This window comes from Crinia signifera, chromosome 1 (genome assembly GCF_055691185.1).
Source record: "Crinia signifera chromosome 1, ASM5569118v1, whole genome shotgun sequence".
NCBI lineage: Eukaryota > Metazoa > Chordata > Amphibia > Anura > Myobatrachidae > Crinia > Crinia signifera.
The window spans coordinates 178,110,682-178,136,826 of record NC_139217.1 but is presented as its reverse complement, the minus strand read 5'-3'; the positions used below and the strand labels follow the sequence as shown (position 1 = coordinate 178,136,826).

Genomic DNA, 26,145 nt, shown 5'->3' with positions numbered 1-26,145 from the left:
CACACTAAAGGTGGCCATACACACACAGATTTAGCTTCAGATCTGGCTGGTTGGAACAAAAACATGGTTATGGATGAGAGCAAATGCCAGTTGACCATTTGCTCGGAAATGCTGGAAAACTGACAAACTTTCACTAATCGATAATCATGTTTTTGTTCCAAACAGCCAGATCTGAAGATAAATCTTACTAGTGTATGGGCACCTTTATACAGTGTCCATATCGACTTAGGTCACTTCTACATCCTATTTCAGTGCATCAAAACATAGCTTTTGTACTAATCAGTCTTGACTGAAAACTGTCAGGAAAACAGGCCCATTGGGTCAGATGTCATGATGCCTGAGTTCGGCTGCCATGCGGGATGCCAGCTGAACTTGTATGTTTTTTTTTTTTTAAAGGGGCAATCACTTATAAGGCGTTGTAGTGATTGCCCCTTTTTAAAAAAAAAAAAATCTGAGTTCTGCCAGTATCCCGCACGGCCATTGAACTCGGATGCCATTACATAGGGCCCATTATCTATTTATATAATAACTGGAGGTGCCATGTATATATCATTTGGTATATTACAAAACAAAACAAATGTCTAAAACAGGGGTTCCCAATCTTTTTCGAATCACGGCACCCTAGAGTATCAGAATTTTTCCACGGCACCCCTAGGCCCCAAAAAAATATATATAAAATTAAGTAGATTGTGTTTATATGTGCTTATTTCGTTCAGTTATGTTTTAAATGGCAGAATTTGCTTCTGATTGTACATAGTTTATGATTGGCAGCCACCAGCAGTGGTTTTGTCCGTAAATAATTGATCATAAATTATTTGAATTGGTCCTGGACCACCAACCCGTGGCACCCCTGCAAGTGTCCCGAGGCACCCCAGGGAGCCACGGCACACAGTTTGGGAACCACTGGTCTAAAACCATTAAAGCCAGGCTTCATGCTTTTTTTTTTTTTGAGTAATCCTGTAGAGCCACCTGCTGTATACAAGTAGTTACTGCAGCTAGTGTGTCTAAAGTTCTCATTCATTTCTAACCTTGCACACATGTACCTCCTACCTGTACCGATTACAGTGGTATAGTCTCTATAATACCCCTTTTACACCAGAGCCGCGACCCGGATTATTGCCGCTCCAGTCCGGGGCGGGGCTTGGTGTAAAAGGGCAAAAAAAAAAATAACCCGGGTCCTGTTACCCAATGTCCGACCCGGCAAATGTTCAGGGTCGGGCATGGGGCTTCCCCGGAGTCAGCAGGTGTGTAAATGGGTAACCCGGGTCATCTGACCCAGGGACCCATTTCCTCCGGACCGCAGCACCCTGAGGTCAGTCCAGAGGTTGGGCAGGGGCTGCGTACAGCATCCGCTGCTGTCTGCGGTACTATGCAGACAGCAGCAGAGGTGAATGGATGTCTGTGTGCGGCATCCATTTACCTCATCGACGGAGGCTGGGGGCGCGTGTCGGTCGTCGTTGTGGGGGTGTCAGACGGCATTGCGGGGGTGACGGTCGGCGGGTTTCCCGGCGCTTGGAGATGATGTCATCTCCGAGCGCCGGCTCAGGGCCCGAATTCACCGGTGTCCCCTACCCGGCATAATGCCGGGGGACGCCGGTGTAAAAGAGAACAACTGCCGGGTCGCATCTGGGTTAAAAAACCACGCGTGGGTCAGTGATCTGGCATTCTCACTGCATCTATTCAGTGTAGGAAGGGTGCGGGAGGCTTTCCAGCTGCTCTGGAAGCTCTGGGCACACCCTAAAATGTATTTATTTATTATTTATTAACAGTTTCTTATATAGCGCATACATATTCTGTAGTGCTTTACAGAGAATATTTGAACATTCACATCAGTCCCTGCCCCAGTGACGCTTGCAATCTATACTCCCTACCACATGTCCATGCACACACAGACATTTCAGGGTTAATTAATTTTGTTAGGAACCAAATAACCCACCAATATATTTTTGGATTGTGGGAGGAAACCGGAGTACCCAGAGGAAACGTACGCAAGCACGGGATAATATACAAACTCCGCCAGGGGGAAGCAGTATGAAATCCCGGCGGTCGGCATCCCGGCGTTCAAAATCCCGACGCCGGAATCCCGACCGCCGAAATCCCGACAAGGGGGGGATGTGGATCGCCCCCCCTTGCGGGCTCGCTGCGCTCGCCACGCAGCGGGCCCGGTGCCTCGCTACGCTCGGCACAATCATTTATTCTCCCTCCAGGGGTGTCCTGGACACCCCAGGAGGGAGAAAGTGTCGGGATTTCGGCGGTCGGGATTCCGGCATCGGTATTCTGAACGCCGGGATCCCGACCGCCGTGATTTTAACTGCATCCCCCGCCAGGGCTATTTTTCAGCAGGCTCCAGCGGGAACTGAGGCCCTTATTCTAGTTCACTCTTTCTGACAAAATATTTCTTAGATGGATAAAAACATGTGCACTGCAGGTGAGGCAGGTGTAAAACTCCACCCAAATCTAATTATCTCTGCACAAGTAACACCTGCCTCACCTGCAGTGCACATGGTTTTGTCCATCGAAGAAATATTTTGTCAGAAAGAGTGAACTAGAATAAGGGCCTCAGTTCCTGCTGGAGCCTGCTGAAAAATAGCCCTGGTTAGGGCCATGGTGAGAAATGAACCCATGACCTCAGTGCTGTGAGGCATTAATGCTAACCATTACACCGTCCGTACTGCTAAAATTACTAAAAAGGGGGTCCACCTGAGGCTACTCCCCTTTTTCAGGAGTGGCCGCAGAGCAGGTACCACTTGCAGTAGGATGAAAGTACACCATTGTGAGAGTTGATAATGATCTATAATCCATGGCGGATCCAGAGTTGGGACTGCAGCACAGTCCAAGATTCTAAAAGGGGAGCCCCACCAAATGCATTTTCAAACACTGACAATTATCACCTTGTGGGACTCACTGGCAGTTGATGTGGCTCCCTTATTTAAACATTGGACTGCACTGCAGCCCCACCTCTGGAGCCTCCACTGTGTGTGTAATATATGATATACATTAGAGTGCTATGCTTCTCTAGAACTATACAATTCAATACAGTGTATTGAAGTCTACTAGAGAAAGGAAAGCTGCACAGAAATTAGGAGATCATGCCTACATGTCCATCTCAATCTGTTCTCAATTGGTACCTACACATACTCCCCAACACTGTGCAGCCACAAAGAGGGACCCCTTGCGCGTGCCTGAATATCTGGGGGTGTGGCCTAGCGATATGGGGCGTAGTCTCTTTCTATGAGGTCTCGCCCCATTTTCGCTGCTGTGGGGGCATGGCTGGCGGCTCTCTGCGTCTCTCAGGACGCAGGAACATCCCAAAAATCTGGGTCGTTCCCACGAAAAGCGGGACAGTTAGGAGGTATGCCTACAATAGATGAGAATAAATAAAATAGGCTCAATGGGTGGCCAGTATTTTTAAATAGTGAAAGATTAAAATGACAAAAAGTACGTGCGAGGGATGAGCAGTAATAACAGGGAGCTCCAGCTATATGATTATTTTACATATATCCAATTTATTCTAGAAACAAAGATATTTTTATTTCACAAACCAGCACATTACTTGATACAGATTTGCACAACTGTAGTGAGCATACTTAATACACTGTACAGTACATGAAGCCCAACTTTTAAAATGGCCATTATTGATATGAAAGTATATGCAGTAATCAAGCTGATATTCATCATGTCAACAGCAAAATGTTGAGTCATAAAAATTACATGGTAATAACATAACTCCCAACTGTTCTGCTTTTCCCAGGAAAGGCTTGTTTTTTTGGGGGATGTTCCCACGTCCCGCACGGGGAGGGGGGGCAGTTGGGAGTCCTTCCCTGTCACCCGTGAATAGATGCTGTGTGCATGCGCACAGTGTCTATTCATGCCCCACAGCGGTGAAAACGGGCAGGAGTGTCGCAAGTACATGCCACGCCCCCTTCCCGCTAGGCTAACGCTTCAAAAATTTTCATGCGCGTCCCTCTCCGTACTGTTGGGAGGTATGTAATAATGACATCATACATGTTGACACCTGGAAAATATTTTTTTTTAATAGAATGTTGACATTGTTAATATTAGGGTCAGGCTTACCTTAGACAGCGTCAGCACTATAACCATGGCATCATGTGTATGTTGACGAAATAGTTTGGTTCTGTGAAGGAAAATGAATGAGAAGTGGAGGGGCTTGTAGGTTTATGTAGATACATAGGTGTGTGCGTGTGTGTGTGTGTGGGGGGGGCTGGACTGCACGCCCTCATTTTACACAATAAGAGGTGCTACCATCTCTTATATATTTAGCCAGATCTGTCACTCAAACCCAGTCTCTAACGGTGGGCGGGGCTCCACATACACACAGACCTGGCCAACGTCATACACTGCCCTGGCTTCTACACCAGGCAGCTGCAGCAAGTCACCTACCACTCAGCGCAAACAATCCCACCCCCCCCCCCTGCCCCTCCCAGCACAAATACCCTCCGTCCGAGGACGCCCCCCCCCCACACACCCGGCCAGAAGTGTGTCACGCTGGCTCCGCCCACATTGCCCGCCCCCTTGCTACATGCCTTCCAAAGGCGCATCCCCCCACACCCGGCAGGATCGACAGACTGAGCTGGCTCCGCCCACATTGCCCGCCCCTTACTACACGCCGTCCAAGCATTCCCCCACACCCGGCCGGCTCGAGGACAGCAGTGCTGAGGCTGCCTCCGCACACACTGCCTGCTGGTGCACATCGCACCACCAGCCACTGCCAGCCCAGCTACATTACGCGGCGCTGGCTCCGCCCACATTGCCCGCCCCTTGCTGCACGCCGTCCAAAGGCGCATCCCCCCACACCCGGCCGGATCGACACACGACGCTGGCTCCGCCCACATTGCCCGCGCATCCCCCCACACCCGGACGGATCGAAGGATGGACAGCAGTGCCCGCAGGTGCACAGCGCACCACCAGCCGCTGCCAGCCCAGAGAGCTGCCTCCGCACAAACTGCCCGCCCACAGACGCCCGGATCGCAGGTGCACAGTGCACCGCTAGCCTTGCTGACCACAGCTGCCGCAGCCTGACGCTGTACTGGACATCATACCATCCAGCGCCACCCTCCAGCCCCTGCTATCGACGCACTCTGGATGCCCTGCTGCCGCTGACCAACAGTAAGTACCAACCCACTGTCACCCCTGCTGACGCTGACCACCACTGTTCCGCTCCCTAACTACCATCCCACCACCCCAAACCACTACAATGCCTCTCCCACCATGGGGTGCTGGGTGCCATAATAGGTGTGCTAAAGTAGTAAACAGGCCCAGTACATGCAGCATTTACTACTTTAGTAGGCTTATGGCACCCAACACCCCATACCACTACACCACCAACGCCGCTTCGAACACACCTCTCCTCCCTTACCGCACTATCACCCCTGCTGCCACTGACCACCACTGTACAGGACCCGACCTACCATCCCACCACCCCATACCACTACACCACCAACCCCGCATCTAACGCACCTCTCCTCCCTTACCGAACACACCTCTCCTCCCTTACCGCACTATCACCCCTGCTGCCACTGACCACCACTGTACAGGACCCGACCTACCATCCCACCACCCCATACCACTACACCACCAACCCCGCATCTAACGCACCTCTCCTCCCTTACCGCACTATCACCCCTGCATGCCTCCAATACTCACTACTACTACTACTACACACACACACACACACACACACACACACACATACACACACGCATGCATGCCTCCAATACTCACTACTACACACACACATTCATGCCACCAGTACTCACACCTACACACACACACCCATGCCTCCAATACTCACACACACACACGTGCACCCACCCATGCCTCCCAATAGTCACAACTCCATGCCACATGCTTCACACTACTTACCCTATATCTCTATTAACTCCTGCACCCTACACCACTCACAAAACACACAACCTCACCTTTTACACTCACATCTGCAATACACATGCACCTCACACTACTTCACCTAACACATCCACACATCTATTTACACTCTCCATAACCTGCTGCCACCAAACGTCAATCTCCACCACCATATGTAAGTACCTCTCACCGCCCCATAACACTACACCAACAACGCCTCTTATAACACACCTCTCCTCCCTTAAACATGTAATCAAACACTATATTGTGGGGGTTTAAACACACACACACACACACACACACACACACACACGCATGCATGCCTCCAATACTCAAAACTACACACACACACACACACACGCATGCCTCCAATACTCACTACTACACACACATCCATGCCTCCAATACACACACACACACCTATCCATGCCTCCAATACTCACAACTCCATGCCACAGGCTTCACACTACTTACCCTATGTCTCTATTATCTCCTGCACCCTACACCACTCACAAAACACACAACCTCACCTTTTACACTCACATCTGCAATACACATGCACCTCACACTACTTCACCTAACACATCCACACATCTACAGTATTTACACTCTTCATAACCTGCTGCCAACAAACGTCACTCTACATTACCATATGTAAGTACCACCCACCACCCCATACCACTACACCAACAACGCCTCTTATAACGCACCTCTCCTCCCTTAAACATGTAATCTCACACTATATTGTGGGGGTTTAGACACACACACACACACATGCATGCCTCCAATACTCACTACCACACACACACACACACACACACACACACACACACATGACTACACACACACATCCATGCCTCCAATACTCACAACTCTACACACACACACACACACACACACACACACCCATCCGTGCCTCCAATACTCACACACACGCGCGCACAGACCCATGCCTCCAATACACACACACGCGCACCGACCCATGCCTCACAAGACTCACAACTCCATGCCACATGCTTCACACTACTTACCCTATATCTCTATTATCTCATGCACCCTACACCACTCACAAAGCACACAACCTCACCTTTTACACTCACATCTGCAATACACATGCACCTCACACTACTTCACCTAACACATCCACACATCTATTTACACTTTCCATAACCTGCTGCCACCAAACGTCACTCTCCACCACCATATGTAAGTACCACTCACCACCCCATAACACTACACCAACAACGCCTCTTATAACGCACCTTTCCTCCCTTAAACATGTAATCTCACACTATATTGTGTGGGTTCAGACACACACATGCATGCTTCCAATACTCACTACTACTACACACACACATGCATGCCTCCAATACTCACTATTACACACACACACACATCCATGCCTCCAATACTCACACACACGCACACACATGCGCACCGACCCATGCCTCCCTATACTCACAACTCCATGCCACAGGCTTCACACTACTTACCCTATATCTCTATTATCTCCTGCACCCTACACCACTCACAAAACACACAACCTCACCTTTTACACTCACATCTGCAATACACATGCACCTCACACTACTTCACCTAACACATCCACACATCTATTTACACTCTCCATAACCTGCTGCCAACAAACGTCACTCTCCACCACCATATGTACCTACCACCCACCACCCCATAACACTACACCAACAACGCCTCTTCTAACACACCTCTCCTCCCTTAAACATGTAATCTCACACTATATTGTGGGGGTTTAGACACACACATGCATGCCTCCAATACTCACAACTCTACACAAACACACACACACACACACACATGCATGCCTCCAATACTCACAACTCTACACACACACACACACACACCTCCAATACTCCCAACATCACACACACACACACACACACACACACACACACACACACACACACACCCATCCATGCTTCTAATACACCCAACTACATACTACAGACTTCACACTACTTACCCGATATCTCTATTAAATCTTTCACCCCACACACATCCTCACATCTATTTACACTGTACAGGACCTTTTCCCACATACTTCACTCTCCCCGACCATATGTAAGTACCACCAACCACCCCTTTACACTACACCACCAACACCTCTCGAAACACACCTCTCCTCCCTTAAACATTTTATCTCACACTATGGCCCTTATTCTGGTTGGTGCGGCCGGAGCCGCACACGGTGCTCCGGCCGCACAAACCAATCCCCGTCCACGAGACGGATCGCCACGGCCGTCCGTACACGGACGGCTGGCGATCCGCATAAAAATGGTGGAGGCGTACGCCTCCACCATGGTGGGAGCTGCCCCCTGCATTCGATGGTCGTCGACCATCGAAGGCAGGTCCGCACGCCCCAGCAGCTCCCGCAAGCTGAGACCACACGGACAATCGTCCGTGTGATAGCTTGTATGGGGGCTGAGAGCTGACATCCGGCGACGTCAGCTTTCCGCCCCCATGAGTTGCGTCATACCCTCATTACCATGCATACGCCCCGCATTTGCATGGGAACGCCCATGAAACGCGGGGCGTACACATAGGGAAATGAGGGTATGAAGCCCCTCACGCCCCTATACGCCCCCTTTGCGGCGGACGAAATACGTCTGCGGCGAAGGGGGCTGCACATGCGCAGATTGACCTCTGCGCATGTGCAGAATAAAAACATCGGCGGTACGGCCGCACGCGGGCCGTACCGTCCGAATCAGAATAAGGGCCTATATATTTAATTTATTTCTTAACAATTTCTTTTATAGCGCACACATATTCCACTGCGCTTTGAACATTCACATCAGTCCCTGCCCCAGTGGAGCTTGCTATCTATATTCCCTAACACATATACACGCACACACACATTGTAGGGTGATTTTGTTGTGAGCCAATTAGGCTGCCAGTAAATTTTACACTTTGAGGGAGGAAAACAGAGTACCCGGACAAAATCCACGCAAGTACGGCGATTGTTGTGCTGCTGCAACAACCACTCAGGGAAGGCCCTGTCCAACACACATCCGGCAAACAATTACACTATATCTCACACTCACATATTTCTACTTCTAATGGGGCGAAGCCCCTCACGACGGTGTGAAGAGCGCCCGGAGGGCGCGATGAATCACCTAGTAAGGTATATAAGGTAGTGTGTTTGTGTGGACTGTGAGGGGGAGGCACCACTATTTATCTTGCCTCCGGGCAACTGGGATGAACTTACGCCACTGTACCATGCTGAAACTGTACCATGTAGAGCCATTCAGTAAAAATGAAAGTGCAGATGCACACTCTTAAGGTGCGTACACACGGGGGAGCTATATTGCTCAGCAATACATTGAGGTAATATTCAGCAACACATTGAGGTAATACAGAGGTAATCGGGGCTGAAAACTGGAGCGCGCACCCGGCTATTTATCGCCGGGGCACACTCCCATCACTGGCAATATGGTCGCCGGCGACCATATTCCCAGCGATTTCAGCCCCTATCGCAGCCGTGTGTACACGGCTATAAGAATACTTTTATTGGGAGACCAAGGTACTGTAGAGGGCATTGCAGCAGTCTAGGTGTGATGATACAAATGCATGTATGACTGTAGGCAGATCTTCTGGAGAAGTGCTTGATTATGGCTATGTTCTTAAATGAAAGAAAGAGGATTTGATTGTGGCTGATACCTGATGATTAAGGTTTCAATTCAGACCTGCTCACTGGGCTGCAAGCAGGTAAACACCCATGTGCACGTAGCTGAATGCGTTTGCAGCCGGAGACACAGGTGGAAACCATTTGTAATCAATCACCATCTAATGCAGGGCTGGGCAACACTGGCCCTCCAGATGTCGATGAACTACACATCCCAGCATGCCTTGCATCAGTTTCAGCATGGCCACATAGCAAAACTAATGCAAAGCATCCTGGGATGAGTAGTTCATCAACATCTGGAGGGCCGGTGTTGCCCAGCCCTGATCTAATGGATTCCCCCTGCTTGCAAAGATTGAGCAAGTCTAGACTTACTCAGTGCTGCAAAGGCCGTGGGGAGAAGAATGCCACTGATGATGTCAGTGGCCCTCCCTCCCAATGGCCAGGGAATGCCAGCATTTTCTAGGGCATGCCCAGAAAATATTTGGTTACACCCCAAAATAGTGGCAGGTTGTCAACCACCTTGCATACAGATAGGGAAGGCTAGCCTTCGCTTGTTCTGTTCATTTAGATGGCCCAAACATGCGCACACTGTACCATGCGCAGTTCATCCGCGCAGGTCTGGATTGGACTCATAGTGTCAAGCAACTATCCGGAACAATGACAAGATTCCGCACATGTTCAGTGTATTGTAGTTTTGAACCTCCAAGCGTAAGTGCTGTTGGTAGAATATGCTGCAATCTTGCCCTGTGACTGATCATAAGGACCTCTGTTTTATCAGGGTTCAATCTCCGCCAAATGGCACTCATCCACTCCTGGAGCTCAGCTAGACAGCAATTTACGGTTGTTATTGGGTTCTCAAAAACTGGAGCAAACGGCGGGTATAGTTGTGTGTCGTCTTCATAGCAGTGGCCATGCTATCTATTATTTCACCCAGTAGTAGCATGTATACTGCAAAAAGCATGGTGTAGTAACCTGTGGGACACCACATGGTACTGGCACTTGTGATGAAGAGTATACTCCAGACAAAACTCTGTGACCTGCCGATGAGAAAAGATTTGAACCAGCGAAGGACTGTGCCATTCAGTCCAAAGAAGTTCTGGTACTTATGTAGTATCTGGGCTGCCGATTTTGTGATTGTATGCCTTACCTTAAGGCATACAATCAGATGCGATGCGATTCGATACGATTTTGCATAGGATTCAATGTTAAGAAGGTCCTGTTCATTTCCCCACTATCCAAGTGGGCATAGAGTTGATTTTATATAGCGTTGCGAGCGCAGCGAGCCACCGAGCCCGAAGCGTGGCGAGCGAAGCGAGCCCCGCGAGGGGACGCATATTTCTTAAAAAGTATTCCTTGTACCCTTGCGGGGCTCGCTACGCTCGCCACGCTTCGGGCTCGGTGGCTCGCTACGCTCGCCACAGGTTTATATCCAACTCCATGCCCGCTTGGATAGTGGGGAAAGGCAAAGGACCCCTTTTTCCCATTGAATTCTATGTTAAAATGGACTCAGACCATTTTAACATTGAATCCTATGGAAAAATCTTGACCATCGCATCGCATACGATTTGGTCGCATGCGATACGATGCGATGCGATTTCTAAATCGGCAGCCCAGATACTACATAAGTACCGAAGTTCTTAAGGAGCTCAATTACAATCCCATGGCACACAGTGTCAAATGCTGTGGAGAGATCCAGAAGGAATATAATTGAACAGTCACTGTCTCTTGCCATTAGAAGACCATTCAGCACACATGCCAGGGCTATTTCAGTGCTATGTCTTCTTCTGAATCCTGATAAACAAAACCATTAAATTAACTCAACAATGGTCAGACTTCTTCTTATATTAAAATTAAGGTGTCCAGTTCAGCTGCACCCTTACCGCCCTGTCCCTCTGTATATTAAAACAGTGCTGGACTGGGGCATGAAGGGCCCACTAGGGTAATGCTTTGGCATGGGCACAGAGGCTAGATTAATCTGTTTATTAGAGAGTGCATAATCTGCCCCCCCCCCCCCCCTGTAGCACAGGCACAAGAGGGGATCCAGTACACAGAGGACAGTGTCCATGTCGACGCTGTCAACATTTGGGGCAAAAAAAAACCCCTAAAAACTCATGTTGACCTTTTGACTGTTGACCTGATTCTTGTGTCGAACTTCAGAACCGGTCGATTGAACAACCCATACCCGTACAAAAATATCTTCCCTCACATATTATTTGGCAAAATAAAAGGATTTGAACTAGACACGAAGTGATTTAAATGAACAAGTTTAAACCACATGCCAGAATCGCACCGTGGGTGGGCACCTTAAGTCAGGAAAGTATTTCTGCAGTCCAGCAGCAGATTCCTAGAGGGTGATGGCAGTCTGATCAGAAATCCCAGCTTAATCATATTACTCCATAGGGTTTATTTACTAACATGGGAGTTCTATTACAGATGAGATATTGCTATGGGCAACCAATCAGCATCTACTTCTTATTTATAGTGCACCTTCTAGAAGATAATAGATATATTATGATTGCTTGTCCACAGCAACATGCCATCTGAAATAAAACTCCCATCTTAATAAATAAATCCCATTGCTCCCAGTGATGGAACCAGATGGAGGGATCAGATATTTCTTCATTCCCACTGTTCATTTTGCAGAGGGGTGATAAAATAGATTTTCTGTACATAAGCTCCTCTCTGCCAATCAGATAAGTATGCAGACTGTAGACCCCCGTCCTTCGTTGTCCCTTCCTAGCACTATTCCCACTAACTATTGAAAATGTATTCCATTTTCCTCTGCTGTCTTTAGTTTTACCATTGTATTTATAGTTATCAAATGTATTTATTCAACACTTGTATATTAGATCAGCATTCGCCACCACCTACCAGGAGTGTACTAAGAGAAAATGGGGTCTGTACCCATTCTCGGTCCGGGCCCCCAGCAGCCTAGGTTTGGGGAGTGCTAGTAGACATGTGCTTTGCATCCATTTTCTCAGGAATTTAGCTACTGTGAATACACAAAGCTCCAAGAAAAGCAATGCTGCAGCTGCATTGTGTGTGTGGTGTAGGCTCCTGCAGACCCAAGGAACCTGTGTACAACCCAAACACTGCACCCATTAGTCATGCCACTGCCTTTTACACTTTCCCTGACAGCGGTGTCTCAACTGTGTTCCCCGCTACAGATGGAATTAGTAGCTGGCTGGGGTTGTGGGATTCCCCTGCACAAGACTGACTCAAGATAGACCATTGATAGACAACTTGTGGCACTCCAGCTACTGTGGAACTATTTGGTCATGCTAAAAACTGGTGCAGGGCATGCTGAGATATGTAGTCCCATATCAACTGGAATGCCACAGGTTACTGGGATAGATTTAATGGATTTATGTAATTGTGTTATTACTGTGCAGCACTGCAGACACCTTTGGACAGCCTGAAGATACAGCGTAAGCAGAGTATGTAGAAAATAAAGACGTTGACATCTGTGGGTAAGGTAAATAATTTGTACTGAGGGAACTGTGGATGGAAAGAGCCACTAAAGAAAAAATATACCAGGGGGACAAAATAAATGACAACAAACACTTAATCATATACACTTATACCTGAATGGAAAGTGAAGGGCACAGAATAGGATAGGCGCAAAGGGGAGGCAGGAACAAACTCTCACTGGGAAGCTTGAGTATCCCTGCTAATTGTGATTCAGAGTTGTACATAAACTCTGATGTTTATTGATTGGAGCTTGCATGTGCCGATCTGTCGGAGATCTCGCTTGCAGTGGAATGGGGACCGCATGTCCTGGCCTTGCAAGCATGGAATGCATGCACATCATGAGTAACCTGATGGTAACTCAGGTGGCCGATGATCATGCAAGTGATCTGATGGCTGCATCTTAGGATCACACAAGCATGTAGGACATGTCTGCAGCATTAGCATATTTTATCACAGATGCTAATGCTTCCATACAAGCTCTATACGCAGTATTGCTAACAGGTTTGGGAAGTGCAGCTGTGTGTAGTACACATGATGCTTACTGTGCCATGCATGAGGTACCACATAGTTCTGCATCTGCTGTAACATTACTCACTGCCCATAAGCACGTCCGCTTTTAAATTCCAGATTTTTACCACTATTTTCCTTGTCAAAATTCTAATTTGGCATGCTTCAGTACTTACATATAAATGTGAAATGACTGCCCAGGAGATGGGTGAAAGAATGTAAAAATGACATGTGTTGTGGGTAGTTTCTCTATAAGACTGACTCATAATTAGAACTAAAGAAGTTACATCAGCCAAGAATATTCCTTGTGCACATACTGTACAGTGTGTGTGGGTAATCAGTTTGTCCAGTGAGGTGCAGTACCCCCAGTGACCACAAGAGGCCACTCAACTGAACCAATTACTCCTTACCAGAGAGTGAAAGCAATTTTTACAGTGACTGATCTGTTTCAAACTTGCTGGGTATGGAGAGAAGGAGGAAGACAGATAGGAGGTACATTGCAGATGCCGTTATTTTGATGGGATTTTAACTATTTATCTATTATCATATGCTTAATGAGTCACCCAAATAGGTGCTCTATGATGAAAGGAAAGTTGAGAAATGATGCCTATAGGCTTATTAAGTCTAACTCGATAATTTAGGTTTAGATAGTTTATACATGCATGCAGATGTATCAAGCTTCAAAAAAAATGATAAAATGGAGAGTGAAAAACAGCCAGCCAGTCAGCCAGGTTACAGTCTGGGTTTGAAAGATGATAGGTAAGAGCTGATTGGCTGGTTGTTTATCACTATTTGAAGCTTGATACATCTGGCCCACATTGAGATTTTATTCTGTGCACAGAAATATACAATACAAATAAGTTGAGTTGATCAAACTAGCTTGCATGGCACTGTAGAGCAGGCATTCCCAACCACGTCCCTCAAGGCACACCAACAGTGCAGGTTTTAGTTATATCCAGGCTTCAGCACAGGTGACTTAATTAGTACCTGAGTGATTCTGATTAAACCATCTGTGCTGAAGCCTGGATATCACTAAAACCTGCACTGTTGGTGTGCCTTGAGGACCGTGGTTGGGAATGCCTGCTGTAGAGGATTAAATCCACACAAAAAAAAGCTTTATTTCAGTGCCAACTCTAAGATCCTGTTGTCAAACTAGCAGGATGACATTAATTGATTGTGGGTGTATAAGAGTGCAAAACTAGGCGAAGGACACCATGTATTTTGGGGAAAAAGTCCCATAAATGCCACCAGCCAGGCCCGATTCAGATTTGTAAGTAAAGCAAAAAAGGCAAGTAACTTTGTGTCTGGAACAAACCATGGTACAAATACATTTAGATTTCTTTTCTGTGCAGAGCAAATACTGGCTGCTTTTGTATGTAGAACACATATACAGGGCAGCTTTATTTTTCCTCCCCAATCTAGATTTCAGCTTGAACTTGCTTTGCTTAAAATCATGCAGGGTTTGTTGATTTAAATCACATGATTTATAAAAAAAAAACACAAAAAAAACCCACATTGATTTAACTGGTGATAAACATCCATTTTCATGTCTGCGGGGAAACTCGGCATGTGACTTTGCAAGTCAACCAGAATAAGGTCCATAATGTGTAGGCTTATTCAGATTTAAAAATTAGGCAAGGCAATTATCAACTGTATTGTATCGTTTAACATCATTGTTGTTTCTTTACTTTTGTAGTATCTGATTTACATTATTTAAAAAAAACTATTGCAACAATTGTATTGTTTTTATTTGATTTGCTTACTTGATATTTTGGTACTCTTTACCTAGCACGGTGCCCATCGCGGCCATCAAATGCACTAAAAATCGGGTGCGACGCGATGGCCGCGATTTCCCATAGGGATCAATGTTAAAAGTGTGATTGGACGCGATTTTACTGTTCAATGCCCGCGATTTTTCCATAGAAAACAATGTTAAATGGGCCACAGAGCCCAAAGAGTCCCCCTGAAGTCTGAAATGGCCCCCACAATTGTTAACGCCACCCCACGATCAACGTGAACCCGAAGCGTGGCGAGCGCAGCGAGCCCGCGAGGGGCGGCGGTACGCGTCCTCCGACCTTTTCATACCCCCACTATCCACGTCGGCGTGGAGTTGAGAATAGAATAGTGTGGCGAGCGCAGCGAGCCCCGCGAGGGGACGCGGATACCTTCACAGGTAAACGCGTCCCTTCGCAGGCTTCAAAGGTATCCGCGTGCGCTCGCCACGCTTCGGGCTCGATGGCTCGCCACACTATTCTATTCTCAACTCCACGCCGACGTGGATAGTGGGGGTATGAAAAGGTCGGAGGACGCGTACCGCCACCTCTCGCCACGCTTCGGGTTCACGTTGATCGTGGGGTGGCGCTAACAATTGTGGGGGCCATTTCAGACTTCAGGGGGACTATTAGGGCTCTGTGGCCCATTTAACATTGTTTCCTATGGAAAAATCGCGGGCATTGAGGCATTGAACAGTAAAATCGCGTCCAATCACACTTTTAACATTGATCCCTATGGGAAATCGCGGGCATCGCGTCGCACCCGTTTTTTTAGTGCCTGCGATTTTTTACCCCCGATGACCGCGATGGACATCGTGGGTGCCGTGCTAGGTAAAGAGTACCGATATTTTTTATAAAAATCATATTGAATAAAAAAAAAAAATTCTAATTTAAATACACTTATTTTTTTTTTAAATCACAGGTGTCAGCATTTACCTGCTCACTAAGCAGCGAAAGAACGCTGTTAAGTGAGCAGGGCTGAATCAGGCCTGATGTTTTAGAGCCTGCGGAAGAGACATTCATACAGCATTTTTAAGTATGAAAGACTCAAACAAATGGGAAACACAAAGGAAATTAGTACTGATTGGCTGAGGTCCAACAGAGAACTTGTGAAGTAGAAAAGTCTAGTGCAAATTCCAAGTCTGTCTCAAGAAAACATACCTTTCATTTAAAGTATAAAATCAGGAAAAGGATTCTGGACCCAAAGTCTTTACTTTACAGATAACTGTACATCATGTGAAAATACCGCTGGGTTTCGGGGCCTTCCTTTTGACTTGATGTAAGCACAACAAAATTGCAAAAATTTATATTTGTGCAGTTTATAAAAAAAATATATATATTTTTTTAGCAAAACATAATTAGTAACCAATATTCAACAATTAAGAATTTATTACAAACAGTATTACATTATACATACAAAAATATACAAAACATTTCTATTTATCTTGTACTAAATTAGCCACAAAATATGGAACAAACAAACATTTCCTTCATTAAGAATTTCATAAAATATAAATCAATTCAAATATATTAAGCAAATGTGCACTTTTATTTCTGATTACTGCAACTAATTTCCAGGTAGTGCTATGTCACAAGTCTATTTTCTCTTCATACATACAGACGCAAGCAGCTCTTTGACTTTCCATGTAGGGTTTGCATCCCAAATGTATGACTGCATCAAACAGAAGTGCCACTGTTGATTCACAAGCTAAGAGATGGAAATAAAAGGAAGTAGTAAACAAAACAAAAAAATAATAATAAAAAAAGTATTAAAACTATATATCTATGTATGTATTTTTTCCCTCCAAAATATCATCATTTCTAGGGCTAATTTGACATCAGATTTTACTTTTGGTTCTCATAAATCATGTTTAAAAAATTGCCATTTTTTATTATTGCTATTCTACTGTACAATTTAAAAGCCGTCATATTCTATCATATGGGAGGACAGAAAGATCCCATGGAGCAGAAGGGGTTCTATATAGGATTCCTTGAGACCTACTCAACCTTTTCCTTATCTATACCTACTAATAAAGCCTTTACATTGTAATACCAATTTCCCCTAAACGTTGTGGCAACAGCAATTCACCCACTTCTCTCACAATTGAATTTCACCTATAATCTCATAGTGCAGTCTCTTTTGGGTTTTATTTTTCCTGAGCCCTTAACCGACTGATCCATGTAGTGGGAAGGTTACCCAGCCCATTGATCCCAGGGGAGATTTTGGGGGAAATTTAATAGGAAGAGAGGATCAGAGATGAGGCAATCATATACCCTGCAAAACTATTTTGATTTTGCAGTCTAAATGATTGCCGCTTTAAAAAACTGGAGATTTCTTACCAAATCTCTCACTTTCTGATTCTCTCATCCTATTAAATTTCACCCATAATGTTGAGGATTCCTCAAGCTAAGTGGCCAGCGGCTTTCAAGTGGGATGCCGCTGAGAAAATATCTAAATATCACCAACTACATGAGCAAGCTAACTCTTTACCAACGCCTAATTCAGGGAAGTGCGAGTTGCTCCTCTTTTTGTCAGCCATGCCTTCCACTTACAAACTCTCACAACACTATGTAGATGGTAGCTGGATAAGTACATTTTTTAAGTAATTAATACAATAAAAGATTTGAGCTGCATAGACAAATCCTTTGGGCCTTTAACTAAGATCAGTGAGGAGTAAGATGGGTGGAGTTTAATACTAAAAGACGTTAACCTTTATTTGCTGGGCTCCTGCATATTGCACAGTGTTCCCATATAGCAGGCATTCCCAACCACGGTCCTCAAGGCACACAAACAGTGCAGGTTTTAGTGATATCCAGGCTTCAGCACAGATGGCTTAATCAGAATCCCTCAGATACTAATTAAGTCACCTGTGGTCAAGCCTGGATATCTACAAAACCTGCACTGTTGGTGTGCCTTGAGGACCGTGGTTGCGAATGCCTGCCATATAGGATGAAGATGAAAGTTAAGTTACCCATTGACTTATACCAATAGATTATTTTGTACATGTTTTAAAATCTATGTTATTAGCTACAATTACTCTTACCTTTCACACTCTCTGAAATGCCCAGTGTTTTCTGTACACCCATGCACATTTTGGAGAGGCAGCTTTGAAACTGCTCATCACAATCATTCTTCAGATTACCACATGTGTCATAGCAGCGGTCATGTTGATTGCAACACTTTGTCATGGAGGGAATGCCAACATCAAACTGGAGAAATACAAAATGTTATCTAAGAACTATATGAATCAACTACAATAAACACAATCTATATTAATCATCCTAATAATACAGTTATATGTGAAAGAAATGAACAGACAGAATACCATGAATTACTGAGGTGCATATGAAGGTATGGACAAAATGCAGCATAATACAAGGCAGGGAAGAGGAACTGCACAGGTTTTAAAAGATGCAGGGTGCTAGAATGAGCACTAGATATGTCCAAGTCTGTCTCAAGCCATATAAGATGAATGCATCAAGCTGCTTAACTTCCAACAGCATTTATGAATTTACTACTTATGCCGGGTATTCACGGTCAGATTGGGAGCCAGATGCACTAAGCTTCAAAAGTGATAAAATGGAGAGTGATAAACAGCCAGCCAATCAGATCCTACCTGCCGTGTCACAGACTCTGTTTGAAAAATGACATGCAGGAGCTGATTGGCTGGTTGTTTATCTCCATTTTATCACTTTTGACGTGTAGTGCATCTGGCCCAAAATGCCTGTCATACTGATATACATTTTATCTGACACTGCAGATATCTGGGACACACTCTGAGCTCTCTCACAATGTAGTCACCAGATATCGGCACTCCGCCCCCAGGGATTTCCCCATTTCCCATGTGAAGGAACAGGGGAAATGACTGTCATTCAGCCATGGCACAGCAGACATTTAGCGATGCAGCTGATATGACACTTTCAAAAATATCGGACCGGAGTGACCAGACTAGTTATGTCTAGCTATGTAAAGGAAAAATTTTATTCAGTGCCTTAAAATGTGAAATGGCAAGTTATGTATAGTATGTCATATGTTAACTCTACAGCATGCAACCTATGGAAAAGGAATAAGAGTGGGGAAATCCTGAACCTCCAAAAAAGGTAGCAATAATAAAAGGACATGTAGAAGGCACTTAATGGCTATAAGTAAAGTATTGTAATCAGCAATTATTGCAGTGGTGCCCAAACTGCGGCATCCTGGGATGCATCGGGACATTTGCAGGAGCCTCCGGTTGGCCTTCCAGGACCAAAAGTAATTACTTAAGCTCAGCTAAGTGACAGGCAAAAGTGGTGCTGGTGGCTGCCAATCATAAAACATGTGGACAATTAAAACCACTATGTCCCCACCACATAACTGACCCTAATGGTGACAGTAAAGCACACTTGCTACGTACGCTAACGTAGTGAAATCGCATCCGATTATTGTATGGCATGCGATGAGATGCGATTTTCCTATGTAATTTATTCACTGCTCTGTCAGTGAATACATAACAAAAATCGTATCAGATATAAAATCGGGTCCGATATCGGATCCGATTTTACATGGTTTTATGTCATTTAATGTACTGTACAATGAGATGACATACAATGTAATTTATTAATGTGATTTACGCACCCCCCCCACCCCGAATCGTGGCGAGCGCAGCGGAACGCGTCCTCCCGACCTTTTCATACCCTCACTATCCAGGTCGGCATGGAGCAGATTTTATATAGTGTGGCGAGCGCAGCGAGCCACCAAGCCCAAAGCATGGCGAGCCCCGCGAAGAGACGCGTAATACATGTAAAGGTGCCCACAGACGCATCAATTTTACTGTGCTATGCGTTTTTGACTGTACGATGGTTCTATACAATTTTTCTTCCAGCTTGCGATGCGATGTGCACTTGGATGCATGCGATGTGATGCAATGAACCCATGTTTGTAATGTTAATTTTCAGATGTAGTCTAAAAAGTATGTACAGCACGTACTTTTTTGGACATACAATATCGGGCTCCCGGGAACGCGTATCGCGTCGCACAAGCCCATAAACACCACCCGATAATTGTACATAAGATGCGTTTTGTACTTAAAAAGTACAAAACGCATTCGATAATTGATGCGTCTGTGGGCACCTTAAGGTAATCCGCGTCGGCTCGCCACGCCGACTTGGATAGTGGGGGTAGGAAAAGGTCGGAGGATGCGTACCGCCGCACCTCACGGGGCTTGCCATGCTTTGGGGTGGTGTGGATAGTGGGGGGGATGCGTAAATCACATTAATAAATGACATTGTATGTCATCTCATTGTACAGTACATTAAATGCCATAAAACCATGTAAAATGGGATCAGATATCGGACACGATTTTTGTCATGTATTCACTGACAGAGAGCAGTGAATAAATTACATAGGAAAATCGCATTGCATGTCCATACAATAATATGCGATTTTCTTACGCAGAAGTAATATATATAGATTTTATTACATACACACACACACACACACACACACACACACACACACACACACACACACACACACACAAAAACACTGCTCAAAAGTTTGGGGGCACCCAGACAAATTTCCTGTTTCACAAGGAATTATCAAATCAGTTGCAAAAATGAATAGAACATATCGATACCAGCTGCCTGCTTCTTCCCTAAATAGTTCTTGCATAATTTAGAGGTGTGCTTTGGGTCATTTTCCTGTTGGCTCCAATCAAGCCAGTTTTTTAGCTTCTCTAATGAGCAAAACCCGTTTTCAGCTGTGCTTTCTAATCATCCATTAGTCTTTTAATGTGATTAGCAAACACAATGTACCATTTGAGCACAGGAGTGATGGTTGCTGTAAATGGGCCTCTATACATCTATGTAGATATTTTTTAAAAAACAGATGTTTGCAGCTACAGATGGAACCGCTCTGTCAGTCCGCCAGCATGCCATATCTATAGAGCTGGCCAGCGCTGGGGAATAAACAGGGACGCGCGTACGTCTCACACACTCGCGCGCCCCATTCTGATAGGTGGCGGGGACGGCGCATGGCAACCCAGGAGCCACACTAATGAAAGCGGTTCCATCTGTAGTATAGTCATTTACTCCATTAACAATGTATGGAGTGTATTTCTGATTAATTTAATGTTATTTCCATTGGGGAAAAAAAAAAGGCGCTTTTCTTTCAGATACACTCAGCATGGGTCTTCAACCTATGGCCCTCCAGATGTTGTGAAACTACATATCCCAGCATGCATTGCCACATTTTTTCCTATAAGAGCATGCCAAAACTGTCAGGGCATGCTGGGAAATGTAGTTCCACAACATCTGGAGGGCCACAGGTTGAAGACCTGTGAGACATCTGGAGGGCCACAGGTTGAAGACCTGTGAGATACAGTATAAAGGACATTTCTAAGTGAACCCAAACTTTTGAACGGTAGTGTATATATCCCTGTAAAACAAATATGCAAGTTCCCATCAATACAACACCTTACCATTAACAAAAAGGGATTACTTACATGAAAACCAAATACAGGAGAACCACATCCATTAGGAGGTGCAGGTTTGTAGCCATAGCGAGGAACTGGCTTTGAACCTGTGGATGAAAAAAAAAAAAAAAGAAAAAGTCTGAGAGATAATCACACACACCAAAAGCCTTCTCCTATCAGACTGGAAAAACACTTTGAATATATTCCCCCCTTAACATAAGGAGGGGTGCATTGTTTCATTAATAGAAACTGGCCTACTACTCATGCTACAGATTGGGGTCCCCTGTGCTTGGTGAGGTCTATACACCCATAAACAGCATGGCTACCCCAGACAAATTCTAAATCCATATTTTAAAAAAGTTACCCGATAGGGAATCTAGATGATGGGACAGTTAGCAGGACGACCCCATATGGTCAAAAGTTTTAACATGTAAAAAGGACGACAGTGCTTGAGGTTGACAGGTTCAAACAGTCAACACAAGTTTTTATCATTTACCATCCCTGTTGACTACGATTGCCTGAAGCATGGCATACACTAAACCAGTGGTTCTCAAACTCGGTCCTCAGGGCCCCACACAGTTCACGTTTTCCAGGTCAGCCTACAGGTGCCTTAATTACTGAATGACACATTTTAAAGGATCCACAGGTGGAGCTAATTATTTAATTTGATTCTGTGTGGGGTCCTGAGGACCGACTTTGAGAACCTGTGCACGAAACGAATTGGGGTCACATGTAGTTTAAAATAGTAAATAACATCCAGAAAAAAAATATTGTGCCGACCATTTCCAAGTTGACCTTTTCAGGTGTGTATCTTTTACATGTTGACCCTGTCGACATACTGCATGGCGATCATATAGGGTAAACCTATTGGCTATCAACAATATGATCCCTACACGCCTAAACAGGTCAGTGACCCGATAATATTCCTTCTGAATATACTGGTATCACACAGGTGTAGGACTCATTATCTACACAAGATCTATATTTAAATTGCATTGAAAGACAGATCATATAAGTACATTGTTTTATTCCGCTGAGAAGATAAGGGAGGAAAGTGGCAATAACCATTATAGCATTTAAATACCATTTTAAAACATGGTTTGCTTAACAAGCTATCAAAGTAAGACACTTCCAAAATTAAAACAATTTATCAGTTGTACCATAAAACACTGCGATCACACAAATTCAAACCCTTTAATAGTGAATATTTGGTCTTACATGGTGAGGCACAAAATAACTCCCAGACTTTAATGTCAACTAAAAAGTACGGAGACTTCAGGCCCCTACTTCTTGCTAGATTACTAGTAGACATTCGATTTGTTGAAAGAAAAACACACACACACACACACACACACACACGCTTTGTTCAGCCCGGCACTCCTTTTAATAGTGCAACGTCCAGGGTGCCCTCCGGAAAGGATTGTGTAGTTCTTTAGCCAGTATACAAACAGCGGCACTCTTCTGGATTTAAAAAAAAAAATGCTTTAATGGTGCTCCAACGTTTCGGGGTTCAAGCTCCTGTTCTCAAGGAGAAAAAAAAAAAACTGTTGTTTTTTTCTCCTTGAAAACAGGGGCTTGAACCCCAAAACGTTGGAGCACCATTAAAGCACTTTTTTAAAATCCAGAAGAGTGCCGCTGTTTGTATACTGGCTAAAGAAAATGATTATATATATATATATATATATATATATATATATATATATATATATATATATATATATATATATATATATATATATATATATATATATACACACACACACACACACACACACACATACATATACACACACACACATATACATACACACGGCAGCACTGTGGAGGCACAAAATGATGGGAGGAGTCTAAACAAGTCTAAAATAACAGACAATTCAACAGATTTTTCAGACTCCATGAATCAAAGATGGAGATTAGAAAATTCATCAGCCTAATGGTCAGCAACATGGAGTCGCGACCCCATGCTGAGAAGGTTGGGACCTACTTTGGAGTCAGGACCCACAGTTTGAGAACCACTGTACTAGACATTGGTGTAGTATTTGTTTTTCCATATGGTAACCACTACATTGGATCCCGAATGAGACTACTTCCAGAGGGAGGGAAGAACATTGAGTTTATTGTGCAATCCATTGATAGCGTATTTTAAGTAATTATTTAGAGGATTTCTTGGTGGTCCTCATCCATTGGTGGGGCTGCAAAAGCAAGTTTGTGCCTTGGGACTGGTTCTATAATTTTGTCTTGTTCTGTAACAAAAACAATATTGTAATTGCTATTCAAAATTGTAGTACATAATCTAAAAGTACACATTTTATTTTCAGTTGAGTTTTAATATGAGAGTGTAATTTGTTGTATAGCAAACTTCAGTTCATTCATGATTCTTGGTAGAGGTTTGTAGACCTCAGCTTTCAGAAAAGTTTGCTGGCTTTGTAGAAGCCGTTCATGAAGTGGATATGGGCTGTTTTTGGCAAGTAACTACAGTATGCCTGAAATGACTTTCCAAGTCATGTGAAACTTCAAAAATCGATTACAAAACGAAGACCACCATCTGAACAACATCATATTAATTGACAATTAACTGTATTCCATAATATTTTAGATTATATACTGACATTTCGATCAGCATTTACCATGGCTTTTTAGTTCACCGTTAAAAATCAGTGAGATTGTATTTCTCATCCTGTAATATAAAACTTAAAATAGTGCAAATCTTTGTTCAACATTACAATACCAAACTTATCACTTCTTGAGAAAGATTACACAATCCTGGGCTGAGCTGATGCAGAGAGATAAAAAAATGTCTCAATACATTTATTTATTGCCCACATAAAACAATTATATATTCTATATACATACATACTTTGAGTATCCTGCTATATACAGTGGACAAAATTGCATAGACGACTATGTTTTGAAAATAAACCACACACAATTTTGCATCTAGTCCATTTTCACAGAAAATAAATGTGATGTTATTGTTATTATGTGGTAAACCTTGTAAGACACCAACTGATATTCTGCAGCGCTGTAATAACATACAATGCAACATATGGAACAGTGCCACGTAATCTAGTGATCACACTACAGCAATGAGTGAGAAACCTCTAGCAACCAACCTGTAAATAGTTATGAGCAATCTGCTGCAAATTATACACACACACCATCATTTTATCTATCTACCTATGTCCTATAATCAACAGGGATGGCACTCCAGTACTAATGGAATCAATCAACACAGTAGTCAAAACAGTTCCTCCGTCTATAGATATATGGATAGATAAATATCTTTCAAAATGAAAATAACAATAAAACGGTTATATACAATGCAAGAAGAAATGACCAGGTTATTACCATCTCTGCATTTATACTGGCAGAGCCCATCTTCCCCTCCTAGCAGGTCCAGGGCAGCATTTAGGTACATGTCAATCTTATGTACCCCATTCCTGATGGACTTTAGTGTCATCCTCCAGTCCGGGGTTTCGGGCTGCTGGTAGGACTGGTGTCCCTGGTGCCCAGTAGCCACTGGCAAGCAGCACAATAAGGCGGCGAGGAGGAGCGGCAGCCAGGAGCCCATGGACAGGGGCAGCGCTATAGTATAGTCAGATAGGAAAGCAGAGGTCAGTGCGCTGCTAGAGCCGGCCCTGGGACCGCTGCTACTGTCTGAGCCCATCCTCAGTCTGCTGCTCACACTGTAGTCGCGGGCCCATGCTCACAGCTGGCGGCGCCTGAATAGATACCGGTGACTGGCCGCTCTCTGCTGCTGGCTGGTGTCCCAATATCCTCTTCTGGGTAACTGTTTGCTGTGTGTGAGCTGACATCATCACTGCGGGACGTGTCCGGCAACTACACTGTGCGTGCTGCGCCTGCCAGCTGTTACCCTGTACGCACATGAAGCAGGCAGGAGATGGACTATATGGGCGGGGGCCTTTAAGTTTCATGGCGAGCACTGGGATGGGCTGAGTTGGACTCTGAGAGAAAGTGCATGTCTAAGACATAAATCATTATTTATCTCCCTACTGTATTAGGAAGTGGTGCAAAATATTCAGTTAGGGAACTACAGGCATAACTGTAGCTGCTTATAATTTCCACAGATATTCAAAATGTTTCCCAAGAAATGTTATCTGTGAAAATGTACATACACACACACCTGCCAACTGTCACGATTTTTGCTGGACAGTCCCAATTTTTTGACTGTCCTGCGGTGGTGGGGCAGTTGAGAGTCCACCCTCTATAATCTGTGCCCATGGGAGGTATAGGTACACACACACAAAGATAAGATAATACACGCAATGGCCACACGTTTTGGGCATGTGGTTTTCACACATTTTGCTGCTTCAGTGTTTTTAGACCGTTTTGACAGATGTTACTACTGAAGCAAACTTGCAACCTTTTTGTAAGTGCCAAA

The 26,145-nt window shown here is 44.7% G+C and overlaps 1 protein-coding gene across 1 annotated transcript; it reads right to left on the bottom strand.

Annotated features, from left to right (window-relative positions):
* Positions 1 to 16,662: 16,662 nt before the first annotated feature.
* On the bottom strand, positions 16,663 to 25,623 carry PLA2G12A (phospholipase A2 group XIIA). The gene is made up of 4 exons (XM_083178211.1): positions 25,092 to 25,623; positions 21,774 to 21,850; positions 18,336 to 18,501; positions 16,663 to 16,999 (listed from the first exon to the last, which is right to left on the bottom strand). The coding sequence occupies exons 1-4, from the start codon at positions 25,408 to 25,410 to the stop codon at positions 16,881 to 16,883; spliced, it is 681 nt and encodes a 226-aa protein (XP_083034337.1). The 5' UTR covers positions 25,411 to 25,623; the 3' UTR covers positions 16,663 to 16,880.
* Between the last annotated feature and the right edge of the window lie 522 nt (positions 25,624 to 26,145).

Bases quoted from the DNA above. Each gene is read 5' to 3' on its own strand.
- PLA2G12A (XM_083178211.1), bottom strand. From the start codon at position 25,410: ATGGGCTCAGACAGTAGCAGCGGTCCCAGGGCCGGCTCTAGCAGCGCA. The intron at 21,851-25,091 runs GTAATAACCTGG...TTTCATCCACAG, and splicing joins CCAGTATAAATGCAGAGATG to GTTCAAAGCCAGTTCCTCGC. The intron at 18,502-21,773 runs GTAAGTAATCCC...GTATTTCTCCAG, and splicing joins CTCCTGTATTTGGTTTTCAT to TTTGATGTTGGCATTCCCTC.